The sequence below is a fragment of the Schistocerca serialis genome, chromosome 3 (assembly GCF_023864345.2).
Source record: "Schistocerca serialis cubense isolate TAMUIC-IGC-003099 chromosome 3, iqSchSeri2.2, whole genome shotgun sequence".
In the NCBI taxonomy this organism is placed as follows: Eukaryota; Metazoa; Arthropoda; class Insecta; order Orthoptera; family Acrididae; genus Schistocerca; species Schistocerca serialis.
The window spans coordinates 418242186-418262420 of NC_064640.1; the positions used below are offsets into that span (position 1 = coordinate 418242186).

The 20235-nt window shown below is 39.8% G+C and overlaps 1 protein-coding gene across 1 annotated transcript in view; it reads right to left on the minus strand.

Annotated features, from left to right (window-relative positions):
• Positions 1 to 20235, minus strand: part of LOC126470294 (protein MON2 homolog) — a 219911-nt gene that overhangs the window by 44697 nt on the left and 154979 nt on the right. Inside the window, exons 24-25 of the mRNA XM_050098049.1 lie at positions 14480 to 14608; positions 5502 to 5686 (exon numbers count right to left, since the gene is read on the minus strand). Coding sequence (XP_049954006.1) covers positions 5502 to 5686; positions 14480 to 14608 — 314 coding nt within the window. The remainder of the gene's footprint in view (positions 1 to 5501; positions 5687 to 14479; positions 14609 to 20235) is intronic.

Genomic DNA, 20235 nt, shown 5'->3' on the forward strand with positions numbered 1-20235 from the left:
TTCCAAAAGACATGGCTATGAGCCATGTCAAGAAAGGAACGGAAAAACTGATGTGACAACAAGACAAGCCATAGCAATAATAGTAGAGACTGAAAATGAAAAATTGTAATGTACACACAAAAACTGTGCCTTTACAATTATGTGGCCACTTTTGTTTACACTATTATGCCAGTAATGCTTGTCAGAGTATTTGTTCCTCTTTGCATAATCTCACATTACAGAGGAAAAACCCAATAATTAATGACAACAGAACATATCAACTATGGGACATCATATTCTAAAACAAAAAATTTTTGTATCTTCACCGAACGTATCCAACATCATCAGCTAGAAGCCCAAAACCTCACATGAGCTTTATACAAATACAATAACTGGGCCACTGATTTAATCATGGCTCTCATCCCTCCTCATTTTATTTAAATCTTTATTCAGGTCATGGGCTAGGTAATGTTGGAAATTATCTACATATTGTATGAGCAAACAAACAAGAGTGAAAATAATTCTAAACATGACGTGAACTGCAATGCATAACTTTAATAACTGCATATCTCATTATAAAGCTCATCACAAACTCTATTTTCAGCTACATTGTTTAGTATATTTTCTGAGTAAGAGATCTGCCTCCTACTTACTCTATATCTGAAAGTGATAACCATTTTCCTTATAATTATAATTTTATTGTTTTTCAGTCACAGTTTTACTTGAGGTCAATCATTCTGTTCACATATTATGACTGGCTGAAAGTTACTGAACTGCTGGAACCTTCACAGACTAAATGTTCTATCAATAAAAAAAAAGCCATATTTAAGTAGTGAACTGTGCATTCCACTAAACATGCACATAGTAATTTATTATCACAACAGTATCACATTTTCCCCATACTCAAAGTTAGTTAAATCAATCTAAATTTTTTTATGTTTTCATTAAATTTGATTCTACTTCTCTTTTTATCATCAACAAGAAAGAATTTCAGTTTATCTTTAAATTCATTTCATTGACAGTAAATATTTAATTAACTAAAGATGGTAAAGATTACTAAAGCCACAAATTTCATTCTTTTTTCATCCTTTCGTGAAGTTACATAGTGAACTGTAGCGTCATTTTCTCCCAACATTATATTTAAGAGTACTTCTGTTGTTTGAGTGTTTTGATCACATGCAGGGAGTAATTTACAGTTAGGACACTGCCATTATGCCTTGTCACATAAATGATTGTCTACAAGAGGTTCCAGCAAGTAAATGACATATTATTCTCATTAAATATTTTTGTGGAAGAAGGTTATGTATCTTCCACTATCAGTCAACATTTTATACTCTCTTTACTTCTGCCAGTGTCAGTTGTTTTGCTGCTCAAGTAGAAAAATTTCCTGATCTAATTCCCTCAGCATCACCCAACTTAATTTGACTGCACTCCACTACCCCTGTTTCACTTTTGTTGACATTCATCTTATAACCATTTTTCAAGATGTTATCCATTTTGTTCAACTGATCTTACAAGATTCATGGAGGTGTATTCTGTCTTTGCAACCAAATAAAAGGCAGCTTGTTTTTGGGCATACCGTCAAACGGGGTGATTTCTGATGGTTTTGTCATTATTTTGATTGTAACTTTCGTACATATTGTTAGATTAATTTGATTTTTATGGAAGTGGTAGGGTATATGTGTAAAGAATAAAATATCCCAGAACCAGAAAGTGTATGTGTAGGTATATTTACCTGAGGCAGTTAAATGAAGTGTCTGAAGTCACCCCATGGATTGGGATGATTTTGGACATGTGTGTTTTTTAAATCTCTGTCTGAAGTTGCAGTATATGGAGGGCGAATTCAGACAGTTACTGCCTTTTTAAAAAAATTCTACAGTCTTTTTATTTGATTTTGGTGACATTTTACACATTTTAAGGTAGCCCTTTGTTACAAATAAGTGATATGGAATGATACAATGAATTATATATATTACTTATAAATTTTTATTTTGCAAGAATTTAAATAAAAATTTTTTGCAGTTCTTAACTGAAATATTAGAAACAGACAGAAACAAACAAAGTAATTTAACTAAAAGGTCAAAATAATTTTCCCCACTCATCATTCTAAATTAAGTTGCAAACACTTTAAATAAATGATTGTCTTCGAGTCTAAAGCACATCTTCTCGAAAAATGAACATTCTTCTCTTCTTAACTGGTGTGGGAAGTATTTTCAAAATTTGCTATTTTTGTATTGTGTCTTCATCGGGGACATTAGGAAACACAAATATGTTTTTACTGTTCTCATGTGGGCACAAGAATTTCACACTTACTTCCGTAGCACCAACATTTGTGGCCACTCCAACACACTGCCTTGTTTTCTCCTTGTTTCCACGTTTATATTTGTACTCTTCAACAAGAAAAGACTCTTCTTTCTGCAGTAAAACTTCATTGGATGATGTGTCGTTTTCACTTTCACTAGTGCTAGAAGCACTGTCACTTGTTTCAGCATTGCTTTCGTTTCCTTGAAAATCTCAGCCAATGATTGATTTTCCAGGTTAAACGTCTAGTTTGTGGCGTCAGCAGGAGCTACCAAGCTTATTTGGAGGATAATGAATTTCTTTGAGCTTCTCTTCAAAAGCAGAAGACCATGCATCTTGATTGCTTTGCTGGCTCTCCGCATTATCAGGCATTTTTGTAAGACATGGATCTGGATCAAAAGGGATTAGGCCCATGGCGTGAAATCCACCCTTTATGTTTTCCTCGGAGTTTGCTGAAATCTTAGTCAGTGTCTGCTTCAGAAGAGATGGGAAGGCATCCTTGGAAATGGTCCCACGAATGTGTTTCTTCCAATCAGTTAATACAGCTCACCACGCTGCTTTCATTGGTCTGAAGAAGCTTACGTCGAGCATTTGGAGGAGGTGCGTGCTATTGGGGGAAAGGAGAATGAATGAAATATTGTTCTGCTCACACTCTTCAATAACACGTAAAGACACATGACTGGATAAGTTGTCTCCAATCATGACTGTTGGCCCATTTTGCCTCTTCAAATAGGGTAAAGCAATCGTAAAGAACCAGTCTTCAAATACTGGCAGGTCAAACCATCCACTTTTGTTCCTATTGAAACGGGTTCCTTGTGGTCCACCTTCTTGCCACGTGTCCCACAAATGCTCTGATTTGTAAAGCATGTACGGAGGAAGCAGTTTACCATCAGCACTAGCTGCGATCATTATTGAGACACTAGATTTTGATGAGTCCATCACTTTTTCAGCATGCTTACTCCCTCGTTTCGTAATTATCTGCTGCTTGCCTGGATCATCTGACATGTTGGTTTCATCATAGTTGATCATGTTGCTAGGTGGAAGATTTTCCAGCTTTGCCTTGATCTTAACAGTCTCTTTGTGCACTTCTGCATGAGCTCATTTAATATTTTTGCTTGAGCGAACGGAAAGATCTTCCGAGTGTCGTTTGAGGAATTAATGCACCCATTCTTCTCCTGGCAAATTATTATGAAATTTCTTCTCTTTTCGGCCAGATTTATCAAGGTAGCCTTTACCTAACTATCTAATATCCAGTTTAGTGAAGGGAAATCCCCAATGTGCAGCCCTCAAGATACCTTGCTTCAACATTTCTTCTTCTTCTTCTTCTTCTTCTTCTTCTTCTTCTTCTTCTTCATTTAGCACTGGCTGTCCTCCCATTTTTTTTTTTCCGGATGTGTTTCCTGCACTTTATTTTGTAGGGTTGATTTAGGTATACCATACAAATCACATGCTTTTCTGTACAATAATTTACCACTCTGAACATCATGAACAGCTTTATCTAAAGGTTCCGGGTCATAATTACACCGTACTGTAGCACCTCTTCTGCTCTTATACGTTATTGACATTGTCCGAAATCACCCCACAGTACACAGTTTAACAAAAACTGTCATTATTTTATAACCTTGCACGAGAAACTCGACAAACTTGTACAGAAATTGTCTCAATGCTGTTAGCTACTAAGCGCATCGACAATTACGGTTACAATAACTTCCCACTCGGTGCAACAATAGACAGTTTACACTTTACGATAATGCATGGATTTTTAACACTCAGACTGTTTGTTAATTATTCACCTAGGGAAACAATTGACGCAAAATGAAAGTTGTGGAAAGCGATAAATGCAATCTTGCGCTTAAAGTAACTGGCGCACAGATGTTAAAATAAGTAACTCTCTGTTTCTATGCAGTGGCAAAGAGCAAATAAGCCATACTGTCCGAATTCGCCCCGGTGTCAGAAATCACCCTGTTTGACGGTATGCATTCTGCTTCTTTTATTCGTGAAGCATCTTCAGTAGCGTGTAATACATGATTTTATGTACCATATGTAATAAATGCATACACAGTAGTTACAAATGTGTTATCATATTTAAGTTTTCTCTTGTTATTCTCTTGTTTTTCATTTTAGAAATAACTTTGGCAACACAAGGTTCATGAGGTTAAATTATCATTTTGTGTTACAATTTCTGATATTATTATTATTATTATTATTATTATTAATTACTGTGTCATTAACAACATCAGGAATCATAAGAAAAACCAAATGATAGTCTAACCCCATGAAAACTCTGCTTCAAAAGTTGTTTCTAACCTGAAAAAACAAGAGAATAATAAGAGAAAACCTAATATGGTAATATATTTGTAACTACTATATGTGCATTTATTATATACTTAATGAAACATGTATTATGGGCCACTGAAGATTCTTCACAAATAAAAGATGCAAAACACGTATGGTAAATAACAAACTGCCTTTCATTTAGCAGCAGAGGCAGAATAAACCTCCATGAATTTTAGAGCTACTAAGAAACAATGGAAAATGGATAAAATGTTGATCTTACAAGACCTTTACCATTTCTGACAGAATTACAATGTAATCAGCATATAACCATTTCCTGAATCTTACATCCTTTTCAAAATTTCTCCTTCATTTCCTTTACTACTGACTATTTATCTCATATTAACATACCTAGCTACATTGGGGATAGCATATATGCACTGAAAGACACTTTAATTAGTGCAGGTAGGTGCAAAGAGACTAAGGCTAAAAATCACAGAGTAATAACTGTCTTGTTTGAGTAATCATTGTCTGGTTAGTTCTCACGTAATTCCAAGCATCTATGACTAGCTTCTTTTCCTGAGTGATGCACTTTTTTCCCCGATGTAGAATATATTGTGCCCCACGTAAAATATACTTATGGCTACTACTGTAAGCTTTCACATGTAAAGACTTAGTTATTTAAAATTTATATTCATTTCATGCTTAAATCGCAATATATATAACAATATCATTTAATCATAAAAGCCAAATGAATTCAACATAACTGATTAACGCGTACTGATTTTCCTTATCATAACAAAAATCACTTGGCACATGGGTACCTTTTAGTACATACATGAGTAAACTGTTACTAAACCAGCAGCATAATGAAAATTCTGAGCATATGGCACTAATATAGTTAACTAATAACAATGTTGAAAGTAGATTTCACAGTCAAAACTTGCCTTGTTGGAAACAAAAATTTATCCAAGGTTTCAGCAAGCTGTGGCCACATCTGCTGAAATTCTTGACGATGCTTTCTTGCCAGTGGAAGACCAATTTGAAGCACAGTTAACAAACCTGTGACCGCTAACTTCCATGTTGTAGGAGATGGACAGCTATACTTCATTGACAATGGAACATGTAACGCCTGCACAAAAAAAGTAAATGAAAAACAGGATTAAAAATAGCCTCCAAATGTCTCCCTCTTTACTCAACATCACCAGTTCTATGGAGCATACATCATTTGGTGTCTTACATACACAATACACACTATGGAAAGTCAAATGAGTAAGAGAAAAAAATAAAAATATTTTATTATTAATTTAAAAGCAAAACATAATAGCACAAATTTTTTGTACGGCAATCCAAAATTTCTTTACTGTCAGAGTTATATATGTTTAACACATGGTTTATTTGAGCACAAGGTTCACATTCTTAAGGTGCGATCAGTACAGTGACTTTCATGTTACACAGCGAGTCCATCTCCATTATCAAAAAATACGGAAAGAACACTATACAATGGACAAACATTTACGAATATTTGCTGTCTTATGTTTATACTTTGAAACTGCCTTCAAGAGTACAGTCCAATATGAGAAATGTAATACTTTTAAAAACTATTATACACATTTTGTGTAGTTTTGGAGGACATTGCTGAGTGTGGCAGAAACAAGTAGTGAGGGAATAATTCTGTTCAGATTTGAAGCTTCTCAATGTTTTTCTGAGTTTCTGATTTAAAATTTGGCTGCTTCTGTAAAATCCACCTTATGTAAAAAAAAATTTATTTTATTTTATTAGTTTCCCCATTCAGTCACAGAATGACAACTGCATTTTTAGAAGCAGCTGTCAAGGAGAAAACTGATTACAAACATAAAACGCCTTAATACTGTAGGTTAGTTATGGTGCAGCAACAGGCTGATCATCAGAGTGATCTAAGTTGAAGGTTACGTTGGAAGAAGACAGTTTGGTTGTGAGAGGCAAAGTAGTAATGAATGCTTCAGTTAATACAGCTTTCGTCCTGCAAATGTAATATGAAGCTCTGCAACGTAGCACTACAAGATGTAACACTACTGTACTGTTGTTGTTGTTGTTGTTGTTGTGGTCTTCAATCCTGAGACTGGTTTGATGCAGCTCTCCATGCTACTCTATCCTGTGCAAGCCTCTTCATCTCCCAGTACCTACTGCAGCCTACATCCTTCTGAATCTGCTTAGTGTATTCATCTCTTGGTCTCCCTCTACGATTTTTACCCTCCACGCTGCCCTCCAATACTAAATTGGTGATCCCTTGATGTCTCAGAACATGTCCTACCAACCGATCCCTTCTTCTAGTCAAGTTGTGCCACAAGCTCCTCTTCTCCCCAATTCTATTCAATACCTCCTCATTCGTTATGTGATCTACCCATTTAAACTTCAGCATTCTTCTGTAGCACCACATTTCGAAAGCTTCTATTCTCTTCTTGTCTAAACTATTTATCGTCCACGTTTCACTTCCATACATGGCTACACTCATTACAAATACTTTCAGAAACGGCTTCCTGACACTTAAATCTATACTCGATGTTAACAAATTTCTCTTCTTCACAAACGCTTTCCTTGCCATTGCCAATCTACATTTTATATCCTCTCTACTTCGACCATCATCAGTTATTTTGCTCCCCAAATAGCAAAACTCCTTTACTACTTTAAGTGTCTCATTTCCTAGTCTAATTCCCTCAGCATCACCTGACTTAATTCGACTACATTCCATTATCCTCATTTTGCTTTCGTTGATGTTCATCTTATATCCTCTTTTCAAGACACTGTCCATTCCGTTCAACGGCTCTTCCAAGTCCTTTGCTGTCTCTGACAGAATTACAATGTCATCGGCGAACCTCAAAGTTTTTATTTCTTCTCCATGGATTTTAATACCTACTCCAAACTATTCTTTTGTTTCCTTTATTGCTTGCTCAATATACAGATTGAATAACATCGGGGAGAGGCTACAACCCTGTCTCGCTCCCTTCCTAACCACTGCTTCCCTTTCATGTCCCTCGACTCTTATAACTGCCATCTGTTTTCTGTACAAATTGTAAATAGCCTTTTGCTCCCTGTATTTTACCCCTGCCACCTTAGAATTTGAAAGAGAGTATTCCAATCAACATTGTCAAAAGCTTTCTCTAAGTCTACAAATGCTAGTAACGTAGGTTTGTCTTTCCTTAATCTTTCTTCTAAGATAAGTTGTAGGGTCAGTATACCCTCACGTGTTCCAACATTTCTACGGAATCCAAATTGATCTTCCCCGAGGTTGGCTTCTATCAGTTTTTCCATTCGTCTGTAAAGAATTCGCGTTAGTATTTTGCAGCTGTGACTTATTAAACTGATAGTTCAGTAATTTTCACATCTGTCAACACCTGCTTTCTTTGGGATTGGAATTATTATATTCTTCTTGAAGTCTGAGGGTATTTCGCCTGTCTCATACATCTTGCTCACCAGATGGTAGAGTTTTTGTCAGGACTGGCTCTCCCAAGGCTGTCAGTAGCTCTAATGGAATGTTGTCTACTCCAGGGGCCTTGTTTCGACTAAGGTCTTTCAGTGCTCTGTCAAACTCTTCACACAGAATCATATCTCCCATTTCATCTTCATCTACATCCTCTTCCATTTCCATAATATTGTCCTCAAGTACATTGCACTTGTATAGACCCTCTATATACTCCTTCCACCTTTCTGCTTTCCCTTCTTTGCTTAGAACTGGGTTTCCATCTGAGCTCTTGATATTCATACAAGTGGCTCGCTTTTCTCCAAAGGTCTCTTTAATTTTTCCTGTAGGCAGTATCTATCTTACCCCTAGTGAGATAAGCCTCTACATCCTTACATTTGTCCTCTAGCCATGCCTGTTTAGCCATTTTGCACGTCCTGTCAATCTCATTTTTGAGACGTTTGTATTCCTTTTTGCCTGCTTCATTTACTGCATTTTTATATTTTCTCCTTTCATCAATTAAATTCAATAGTTCTTCTGTTACCCAAGGGTTTCTACCAGCCCTCGTCTTTGTACCTATTTGATCCTCCGCTGCCTTCATTATTTCATCCCTCAAAGCTACCCATTCTTCTTCTACTGTACTTCTTTCCCCCATTCTTGTCAATTGTTCCCTTTTGCTCTCCCTGAAACTCTGTACAACCTCTGGTTCTTTCAGTTTATCCAGGTCCCATCTCCTTAAATTCCCACCTTTTTGTAGTTTCTTCAGTTTTAATCTACAGTTCATAACCAATAGATTGTGGTCAGAGTCCACATCTGCCCCTGGGAATGTCTTACAATTTAAAACCTGGTTCCTAAATCTTTGTCTTACCATTATATAATCTATCTGATACCTTATAGTATCTCCAGGGTTCTTCCATGTATACAACCTTCTTTCATGATTCTTGAACCAAGTGTTAGCTATGATTAAGTTATGCTCTGTGCAAAATTGTACCAGGCGGCTTCCTCTTTCATTTCTCTCCCCCAATCCATATTCACCTACTATGTTTCCTTCTCTCCCTTTTCCTACTGTCGAATTCCAGTCACCCATGACTACTAAATTTTCGTCTCCCTTCACTACCTGAATAATTTATTTTATCTCATCATACATTTCATCAATTTCTTCCTCATCTGCAGAGCTATTTGGCATATAAACTTGTACTACTGTAGTAGGCGTGGGCTTCATGTCTATCTTGGCCACAATAATGCGTTCACTATGCTGTTTGTAGTAGCTTACCCGTACTCCTATTTTTTTTATTCATTATTAAACCTACTCCTGCATTACCCCTATTTGATTTTGTATTTATAACCCTGTATTCACCGGACCAAAAGTCTTGTTCCTCCTGCCACGGAACTTCACTAATTCCCACTATACCTAACTTTAACCTATCCATTTCCCTTTTTAGATTTTCTAAGCTACCTGCCTGATTAAGGGATCTGACATTCCACGCTCCGATCCGCAGAACACCAGTTTTCTTTCTCCTGATAACGACGTCCTCTTGAGAAGTCCCCACCCAAAGATCCGAATGGGGGACTATTTTACCTCCGGAATATTTTACCCAAGAGGACGCCATCATCATTTAATCATACAGTAAAGCTGCATGTCCTCGGGAAAAATTACGGCTGTAGTTTCCCCTTGCTTTCAGCCGCTCGCAGTACCAGAACAGCAAGGCCATTTTGGCTAGTGTTACAAGGCCAGATCAGTCAATCATCCAGACTGTTGCCCCTGCAACTACTGAAAAGGCTGCTGCCCCTCTTCAGGAACCACACATTTGTCTGGCTACTGTACTAGTGTGCTCATAAAAATGCGGGCAGTAGGGCAAGAAGCAGTGGCAAGAAGCGGTATACCACATGATGCTCCTCCTGTAGCATGTTCTTTGGGATGTACAACATTACTGTTGGTTTTCATGTCAGTTTAGATATGGTGAGGTTACTTATCTGGTGTAGTGTTCATTATGGATGGCATAAAGCAAACACAACAGGTATTACATGAAGAAGCAATAGCAATATTTTTCTGAGCCCATAAATTCTACTGGGTAGAGCCAGAAGCTGACACAGTGCCCTGGTGTAGCACTCGCCCTTGTGTTGCTGGTTACCAGTGTAGGCAAAGGATGAAGTGTGAGGCATGGGACAGAGACAGAGATCACACTGGCACAACTGCAAAGTATTCTCTGTCCTCCTCTGCGCATAATGCCTCCTTACATGAAGTCTACTTTCATTATGCAGACTTCTAGGATGTATTTTGTGCTTTAATGATACCAAGAGGAACAGCAGCATTGCCCTACAAGGTGAAGTCTAGAATGAGGAGGCTACATGAGAATGTGAAGTAAAATCTTTTCTAAAATTGCCTAATATTCTAGCAGTACCAACCTCTACTTTTGGTCTTTATGTTGTGGCTATTATTTTAAAAAGAAACATCAAAATGAGTGACTCATCAATGAAAGTAATATTTTTTAAATATGTGTCACATGTCAGCCAATCACTTTGGCGACAGTCTCAAAGGCACTCATTTTGAAAATAACAATACATTTCTGATCAGAACTCCTGTAACAAATTTATCAAAAAAATATGGTAAGTTTTCAAAGTGTTTCTGCTCTTACATCTTCTTCTGCTTCATTAGGATCCTTCTGGATCATGTGTGGCTTGTTTTGCATGTCTTATTTCTTCCCAATACCTTTTCATTCTCTCGCTTCTTCTACTTCTTTCTTCTCCTGTTAACACAACTTTGATTTTGGTGTCCGGCCACCTGTGACCGTCCACCAACCTTTTATACTTCTCCCTGTCCTGTACTACTGTCTGCAGACTCCTTTCTTTTATTTCTACAGCCTTCCAGTCATTTCTGACTTCCTTCACCCAGTTGTTTCCCGTATGACATGTTGCATTCCATATCTTCTTGTCAACCTCTCCACGTCCATCCTCATTATGTGCCCAGTAGATCGTAACCACCTCTTCCATATCTCGCTCGATATGGGTTCAATATTTTCATACTGTTCCCGTCTTCTTCTGTGTATCCAGATATCCCCATGTTTTTTGGTGCCCCATATGCCTCTCAAAATTTTCTACTCCTCCTCCTCCTCCAACTGTATAGGAGCTCTCTTGCCATGTGTGATCGTTTCTGGTGCATATAGAGCAGCATTTCTTACAGTTGCTGTGTAATGTCGCAATTTGGCATTCCATGAAAGATTTTTCTTGCCATATGTTGTTTTCACCAAAAACCAAAGCTTCTGTAAAAGTGGTGCCCTATCTATTGCACTATTGTTGCTCTGTATGCCACCAGTTAGCTTCTCGCCCAAATAACGAAAACTGTTGACTTTTTCAATCACTTGGCCATCTATCTTCCAGTCAGACTCAGTGTTCAATGTCTTGGTCTTCTTATATGCAGTTTTCAGTCTGACCATTTCTGCTGTTTCTACTAGATTTTTTAGTGCTGTCTTTGCCTCTTCTTCTGTCTCATTTAAGAGTGCCATGTCATCTGCGAATGTCAGGCAGTCCACTGTTGCATTATGTTTGACCTTGTACCCTATTCGCACATCTTTGATCTTCATGTTACTATTTAGTTGTCTCCACTGTGTCTCACTACTTCGTCCAGCCCAGGTTAAATAAAACTGGTGACAGTCCATCTCCTTGCCGGACCCCTGTTTTTATTTCGAAGCTGTCTGACAGCATACTGCGATGCCTGATACTTCCAGTAGTGTCGCTAAACATTTCCTTTATTATTGCATGTGTTGTAGCATCCAGTCCTCTATCTTCTAACATATCAAGCAGAGTATTTCTGTCAACTGAATCGTAGGACTTTTGGAAGTCCACAAATGTCACTATTGTCTTCTTTTCCTTTCCTGTGTCCGTGTTCTATTATCTTTTTTATTCCAAATATCTGTTCAGTACAGTTCCTCCCTATTTTAAAGCCACACTGGTACTCTCATATTGTTGGCCCCAGTTGTTCTTCAACTCTGTTCAGCAAGATTCTCGACAAAACCTCGTACCCTATGTTTAAAAGAGAGGTGCCCCTGTAGTTATCTAGTGCTTTCTTGTTCCCCTTCTTGTGTAGTGGTATTATAATGGCTTCTTTCCAGTCTATGGGTATTTTCGTATTTCTCTACATATCCATCATTATATTGCACATACTTCTTTCTATTTCAGGACCATCTCACTTGATCTCTTCAGCGCACATACCATCATTGCCTGATGCCTTGTTGTTTTTGAGGTTTGTAACTGCCTCTGCTACTTCTGTCCTGGAGTGTGCATGGTTTAGATTATTCTGCCTTTCATCCCTAGAGCATAAGTGTGTCCACTTTACTGTCAGTGGTGCTGCATTCAGCAAATCCCTAAAATACCTAGCCATTTCCTCGAACACCTCTTTCTCGCTAATTTTTATTGTGCAATCTTGTCCTGTTACAAAGGGTTCTTTTGCCTTGAAGCTTTTAATTCTGCTCTTCATTTCTCTGAAAAAGACTTGTGATTTGTGTTTCTTGAAGGCTGTCTTTGCTTCTTCAAGTTTCTCATTCCATCTACTTCTCTCGGTATTTCTGATCATTTTGCTAGCAATTTTTCTCGCATTCTGGAACTTCGACCAGTCTTCTTGCTTTTTACAGGATTGCCATTTCATCCACACTTTCCTCCTGGTCTCAACTGTGTTCTCACATTCATCTGCCCACCACTCACGCTTCCTTTTCTTGTTGTTAGTAGCCAGTCGCACTGCTTCTTCTTCCATCATATGTCTCACTCTCTTCCAACCACTCTGAACTACCATTCTCTTTGCATACTCTGCTCTGTGTTTTTTCAGAAGATCTAGGTCAATTCTGTGAGTGTTTATGGTCCCATGTTTCCCTGCTCTGTTGGGTGTCCATCTGCATTTTATTTCAACAAGGTAGTGATCTGATTCCATCCTGCTATTTTTCCTCACTTTTGTGTTCATAATCTCTCTGTGATTCTTGTCACAGATTGCTGCATAGTCTAGCTGTTTTTCCCCAATCCTGTTTCCAGGGCTGACCCACATTGTTTTCTTGCTTACCTTAGTTTTGTAAAGGGTGGTCATTATTCTCATCTTGTGTCTCCTACAGAGGTCCACTAATCTCTCATCATTCTTGTTTGTTCTCTTGTGGGCTGGATAATCTCCCACAGGACCTCTAAACTTCCTTTCCATGCCTATTTGTGCATTAAAATCTCCACGAAAATAGTGACGCCTCTTTTGTCCACATCTGTCACTTCCTTATCCAAAGTGGCATAAAAATGTTCAGTTACTGCATTGTCTTTTTTGTTCTTATCATTTGTTGGTGCATGTGCATTTAATATTGTATAGGTTTTGTTTCCTATTTTCATTATCAGATATGACAGCCTCTTGCTTATGCCCTTCCACGCAGTGATACTATCCAGGTATCTACAATCTACTACAACGGCTGTGCCAAATATAAAAGGCTGCTTTGGACCCCCAACACCGGGTTTCCCTTTCAAAATTACATACCCCTTTGATTCCATCATGCTTTTGTCCCTGAATCTTGTTTCCTGTAGTGCCAGTATGCCAATCCCAAGTTCTCTCATACTGTCAAGAACTTGCTTTAGCTTGCCCACCTTCATCATTGTATGTTTATTGTTGCCATTTTAAAAGCCTGTTTCAGTCTGAGTTTGTGTCCGTGATTTAAATTGGATTTTGAGGTACTGGCAGGTTCACACTTTTGTTTCGCACATGATGCAGGCTCCCCAGAATCCAATAGCCTGCTCACATTGACCTCGGTAAACGAGGGATTATTAGCCCCTGGGTTATATTTGTGATTATCATATGCTTCATGACAGCTTCACAAGCCAAAGTTTCAACTTTGGTTACTGCATTTGTAGTAGTGTGGTTACAATGGAGGTGGTTAGCCCTAGAGGATGTAATCAGGCCGCCCCACTGGGGTCGGACGACTTTTGTGGCTGCTCCACTGGAGTACAGACACCACTCTGGTTCATCCGCCTTGATGACCGTTGGGATTTGCCAAATCTGCTTTTGAGCTGACAGTCCATCTTCTTCTGCTCTTACATCAAAATATTATAAAAGCAATTACAGTTTGACTAGGTTCGGTGTGATTTTCCAGGCCAAAAATTAGAGGCACTATTCCAAAATTAGACTTGGAAACCGAAAGAATTTCTCTCCTGTCTTGAACATCACTTTCGGCAGCCCAACACAGGTCATTATGGCACACTACATAATAGTTTAGATTTCATCCTGAATGTTTGTAAAACATTAACAGTCCAATAAAAATAGCACTCATCACTGACCTATGAAAGCTTACAAACTACTTTAACTATAAACACTCAATAATGTCACTGAAAAAAGATTTTCATATGAGTGAGTGACACACACACACACACACACACACACACACACACACACACACACACACACACTCAAGTGAAATTAACACACAAACTAGGAGAAAAATCCAATATGTAACAGGAAATTGAGCTACTTACACAAATAATTTTGTGCAGGACACAGGCATTTATCACAGACATATCACTAGCAGTGATTCTGTACAACTCTATGGCCATAGTCAAAGCCTTTTCACCAAATGGAATGTAATTCACAGCCATCCACTCTCCCTGAGGCACAAATAATAATAATAATAATAATAATAATAATGGTAAAACAGTTAAAACATAATACCATTTATATGTTTAGATAATTTTATAGAAGGAAAAAACTCAGAATAAAAGTTTTTGATAAATTTTCTGATTTTACATGTTAACTTGAGGACATCAAAGAATTTTAGACATGTTTCATTACTCATTTATGTTATGAAACATGTCTAAGTATCAGAAGGTCAATAGTCTCATCTGAAATTGCACAATATGAATCATCATGGGATTAAGGCTTGAAAGTGTTTGCTGTAAACCAGTTGCAGGCTCGTTTAGCTACCATTCTAGCTGAGTCTAGTATCATTGTGTTTAGGCACTTGATTCATGTGAATGGATTATCAGTAAATTTACAGTTTTTGAGCCATCAGTTAAAATTTATGAAGGTCACTCAGATAGGTTACAAATAATGAAAGAAGTAAAGGTAATCACTCACAATTCAGTCAATGCTTCAAGTGGCCAACAGGCACAAAAACAGATAGAAAGCATCGCTAAACTTTAAGGTAATGCTCTTCCTTGAAGCTAAAAAACTAACAAAAGCACACATGTGGCTTCATTGCCCCAGCAAGCTATACTTTTCTGGCATCACATCTCAAATAGGGTGAGGGGTTCTGTTGGGAGGAGTGAATGAAGGAATCAGAAGATGGGAAAGTGGAGTTGGAGGGCAGGGAGTGTGGTGACTGGAATGGAGAGGCACTAAGAAAACACAACACTAGTGTGGTACAAGTGAGCAGACAAGGAAATTTGCATTTTGAAGTGGGATGCATGGGGACATGGGTGTAAAAAAGGGGCTAGAGGAGATTTTAATCTTGTTTTCACAGGTTTGTATTACATACAAGTACACGCCCCTACCAGTACATATGCCAACACCCTACTTGCAGACTGTCATGCTAACTTACACAATGTTATCATCTTCAATTACATAAATAAATTTTTTGTGACGTGGCAAATCGGTTTCAAACTGTATAATAGGAATCTCATTATAACATTCAGCAAATTCGTTATTATCACTAACTTGTAATAAAGTCTACACCATTGTTTAAAGTGATGAAATGGATTCTAAAAGTATTTTAACAGAGTGTGAACTTAGTGAGATTCATGTTGCAGCAGAACAATCAATACCTTATAGATATTTTTTATTTCAGTATAATAATAATAATAATAATAATAATAATAATAATAATAATAATAATAAAATGGTGAAATGGAAATTTATTTTGTGGTTTTAGAAATTTAAAGCTACCCTTCACCCATATTGAAATTCTATGTAAATACAACAATGTCCCTATTGCTGCTTTCTGTGAGTAATGACTGTTCAGCTGTGCAAATTTGGTCACAAAATTAAGTACTGTACAGGTAAAGAAAATTTAATATTTACAGCACCTATGGCCGGTCTGCACATTGAATAACTCTAAAATTAAATAGCATAGTATTGCTTGCAGCAGAAACCTTGATTTCCAATGTACATTCAATATATTGTAGCTAACATCCAAATTTAGAAATAGCACACTTTGGAATGCTATACTCTTATTTCTGTTGTCAGATATCACCATGTTACTTAATGTGAGCTGGTGCAGCATCTCACATACATGTATTGCACTTCTGTATAGAGTCATAAATGTCACTCAAAAGGATTTCAAAATTGATAACTCTTATTCAAAAATGATTTTTGAACTAAACACCATCCTCAGCAGATAGCTTCCTTAGTAGCTTATTGGATTTCCCCAAACAATTCCTACAAGATACCCATTGCCATTCCCAAAATTTGTGAGACTGTTTTTTCCTATATCAATGGCATCGTAAGTTCCTTGTTCAGAAGCTATACAACTCCCATACAAATAACTTCACTTGCCGCCATCTTTAAAGTGGTGTAAGTAGTGTTTCCTATTCAGCATGTCAAAACACTAACTTGCATGTGAGGGTGGAGTGGTGGCGGTGACAGCAGCAGTGCGGATGGTGGTGGTGGTGGTGGTGGTGGTGGGATGCATGTGTAAGTAGTTCATGCCAGTGGAAACTGGGTATATAGCCAAGGCATCAGGGGACGTGTTGTACACAAAATTCCCCGTCTACGTCTCAGTGAGCTGGGGACAGGGGAGGGGAGTGGAAACTGAGGATAGATCCACAAGGGATGGATTGTGAAGCAACCACAGAAGTCAAGTAAGCTATGCTCAACAGTATTCTCTGCCACTGTGCTATCAACTTTTCTCTTGGCCACAGCGTGACAGCAGTCTTTATTCATGTGGACCACTGTTGGTAGTGAATCCCTCGTAAAAGTCTGTGGAGAAGTTATAATATACTCTCCTGGAAATGGAAAAAAGAACACATTGACACCGGTGTGTCAGACCCACCATACTTGCTCCGGACACTGCGAGAGGGCTGTACAAGCAATGATCACACGCACGGCACAGCGGACACACCAGGAACCGCGGTGTTGGCCGTCGAATGGCGCTAGCTGCGCAGCATTTGTGCACCGCCGCCGTCAGTGTCAGCCAGTTTGCCGTGGCATACGGAGCTCCATCGCAGTCTTTAACACTGGTAGCATGCCGCGACAGCGTGGACGTGAACCGTATGTGCAGTTGACGGACTTTGAGCGAGGGCGTATAGTGGGCATGCGGGAGGCCGGGTGGACGTACCGCCGAATTGCTCAACACGTGGGGCGTGAGGTCTCCACAGTATATCGATGTTGTCGCCAGTGGTCGGCGGAAGGTGCACGTGCCCGTCGACCTGGGACCGGACCGCAGCGACGCACGGATGCACGCCAAGACCGTAGGATCCTACGCAGTGCCGTAGGGGACCGCACCGCCACTTCCCAGCAAATTAGGGACACTGTTGCTCCTGGGGTATCGGCGAGGACCATTCGCAACCGTCTCCATGAAGCTGGGCTACGGTCCCGCACACCGTTAGGCCGTCTTCCGCTCACGCCCCAACATCGTGCAGCCCGCCTCCAGTGGTGTCGCGACAGGCGTGAATGGAGGGACGAATGGAGACGTGTCGTCTTCAGCGATGAGAGTCGCTTCTGCCTTGGTGCCAATGATGGTCGTATGCGTGTTTGGCGCCGTGCAGGTGAGCGCCACAATCAGGACTGCATACGACCGAGGCACACAGGGCCAACACCCGGCGTCATGGTGTGGGGAGCGATCTCCTACACTGGCCGTACATCACTGGTGATCGTCGAGGGGACACTGAATAGTGCACGGTACGTCCAAACCGTCATCGAACCCATCGTTCTACCATTCCTAGACCGGCAAGGGAACTTGCTGTTCCAACAGGACAATGCACGTCCGCATGTATCCCGTGCCACCCAAAGTGCTCTAGAAGGTGTACGTCAACTACCCTGGCCAGCAAGATCTCCGGATCTGTCCCCCATTGAGCATGTTTGGGACTGGATGAAGCGTCGTCTCACGCGGTCTGCACGTCCAGCACGAACGCTGGTCCAACTGAGGCGCCAGGTGGAAATGGCATGGCAAGCCGTTCCATAGGACTACATCCAGCATCTCTACGATCGTCTCCATGGGAGAATAGCAGCCTGCATTCCTGCGAAAGGTGGATATACACTGTACTAGTGCCGACATTGTGCATGCTCTGTTGCCTGTGTCTATGTGCCTGTGGTTCTGTCAGTGTGATCATGTGATGTATCTGACTCCAGGAATGTGTCAATAAAGTTTCTCCTTCCTGGGACAATGAATTCACGGTGTTCTTATTTCAATTTCCAGGAGTGTAGTTGGAACAGGACATGTCTACCTTCGCTGCCTCTGACAGGGTAGGGTATACATGTTCCTGGACTGGAACAGGTCATGTTAGGTGAGTGAATAGTGCAGGTCTTGCACCCAAGTCTTCCACAAAGATAAGCTATGTGATCAGAAGTATCCGGACACCCCAAAAAACATACATTTTTCATATTAGGTGCATTGTGCTGCCACCTACTGCAGGTACTCCATATCAGTGAACTCAGTAGTCATCAGACATCATGAGAGAGCAGAATACCAGATTTCCACACTCCCAAAGAGCCATAGGTCCACCGTTTACAATGAGAAAGTGAAGTGGAAACGTGAAGGGACACATACAGCACAAAAGTGTACATGCCGACCTCACCTATTCACCGACAGAGACTGCTGACAGTTGAAGAGGGTTGTAATGTGTAATAAGCAGACATCTATCCAGACCATCACACAGGAATTCCAAACTGCATCAGGATCCACTGCACGTACTATGACAGTTAGGCGGGAGGTGAGAAAACTTGGATTTCATGGTTGAGCGGCTGCTCATAAGCCACATATCATGCCAGTACATGCCAAACGACACATTGCTTGGTGTAGAGAGTGTAAACATTGGATGACTGAACAGTGAAAAAACATTGTGTACCGTGATTCACTCAATGTGGCGATCTGATGGCAGGGTGTGGGTATGGCGAATGCCCGGTAAACGTCATCTGCCAGCATGAGTAGTGCTAACAGTACAATTCAGAGGGAGCGATGTTATGGTGCGGTCATGTTTGTCATGTAGGCGACTTACACACCTTGTTGTTTCGTGTGGCACTATCACAGAACAGGCCTGCATTGATGTTTTAAGCACCTTCCTGTTTCCCACTGTTGAAGAGAAATTTGGGGATGGCGACTGCATCTTTCAACACGATTGAGCACCTGTTCACAATGCATGGCCTGTGGCAGAGTGGTTACATGACAGTAACATCCCTGTAATGGACTGGCCTGCACAGAGTCCAGACCTGAATCCTATAGAACACCTTTGGGATCTTTTGGAACGCCAACTTGATGCCAGGCCTCACCGACCAACATCAACACCTCTCCTCAGTGCAGCACTCCGTGAAGAATGGACTGCCATTCTCAAAGAAACCTTCCAGGACCTGACTGAATGTATGCCTGCAAGAATGGAAGCTGTCATCAAGGGTAAGGGTGGGCCAACACCATATTGAATTCCCACATTACCGATGGAGGGCACCATAAACTTGTAAGTTATTTTCAGCCAGGTGTCCGGATACTTTTGATCACATAGTGTACGACACTTCTGGTGATGGGTTGAGAATAGGTGTGAAATAAAGGACTGTCTGAGCTTAATGGGGATTTCCGGTTTGTTTATGTGCCTGTCAATCGCACAATGTCTAAACTATATAGAGTGTTATTACTGTTATTCCTTTCATTATTTGTATTCTGTGTGTGTGTGTGTGTGTGTGTGTGTGTGTGTGTGTGTGTGTGTGTGTAAGTGCGCGCACGCTTGCGCTCAGTATCCAACCCCAAATTTTCTGATGTACAGTAATGACACTCTGATGATATCATTATCCATAATAGATGTAGACACTTTTGATTTTTCTCTGTCATCAGCTTTGTCATTCACTCATGGACTACAGTTGTGTCACAAAGTGCTTCACGTATTTATTGTACGAGATGACTAAATGTGTTTTGTAAAAATCCTGCACCAAGATGATTCTCAAAGGAAAACAATTTGTAAAAGTCAGTAAAAGTTTGAAGATGATGTCATGGTGGAACACAAATAAAAAGAGTGGTATAAAACCAGTTCCAAAATGGTCACACGCCAACAGAGTAGCCAGCAATATGGAAGGTCAAAAAATAACTCACAAT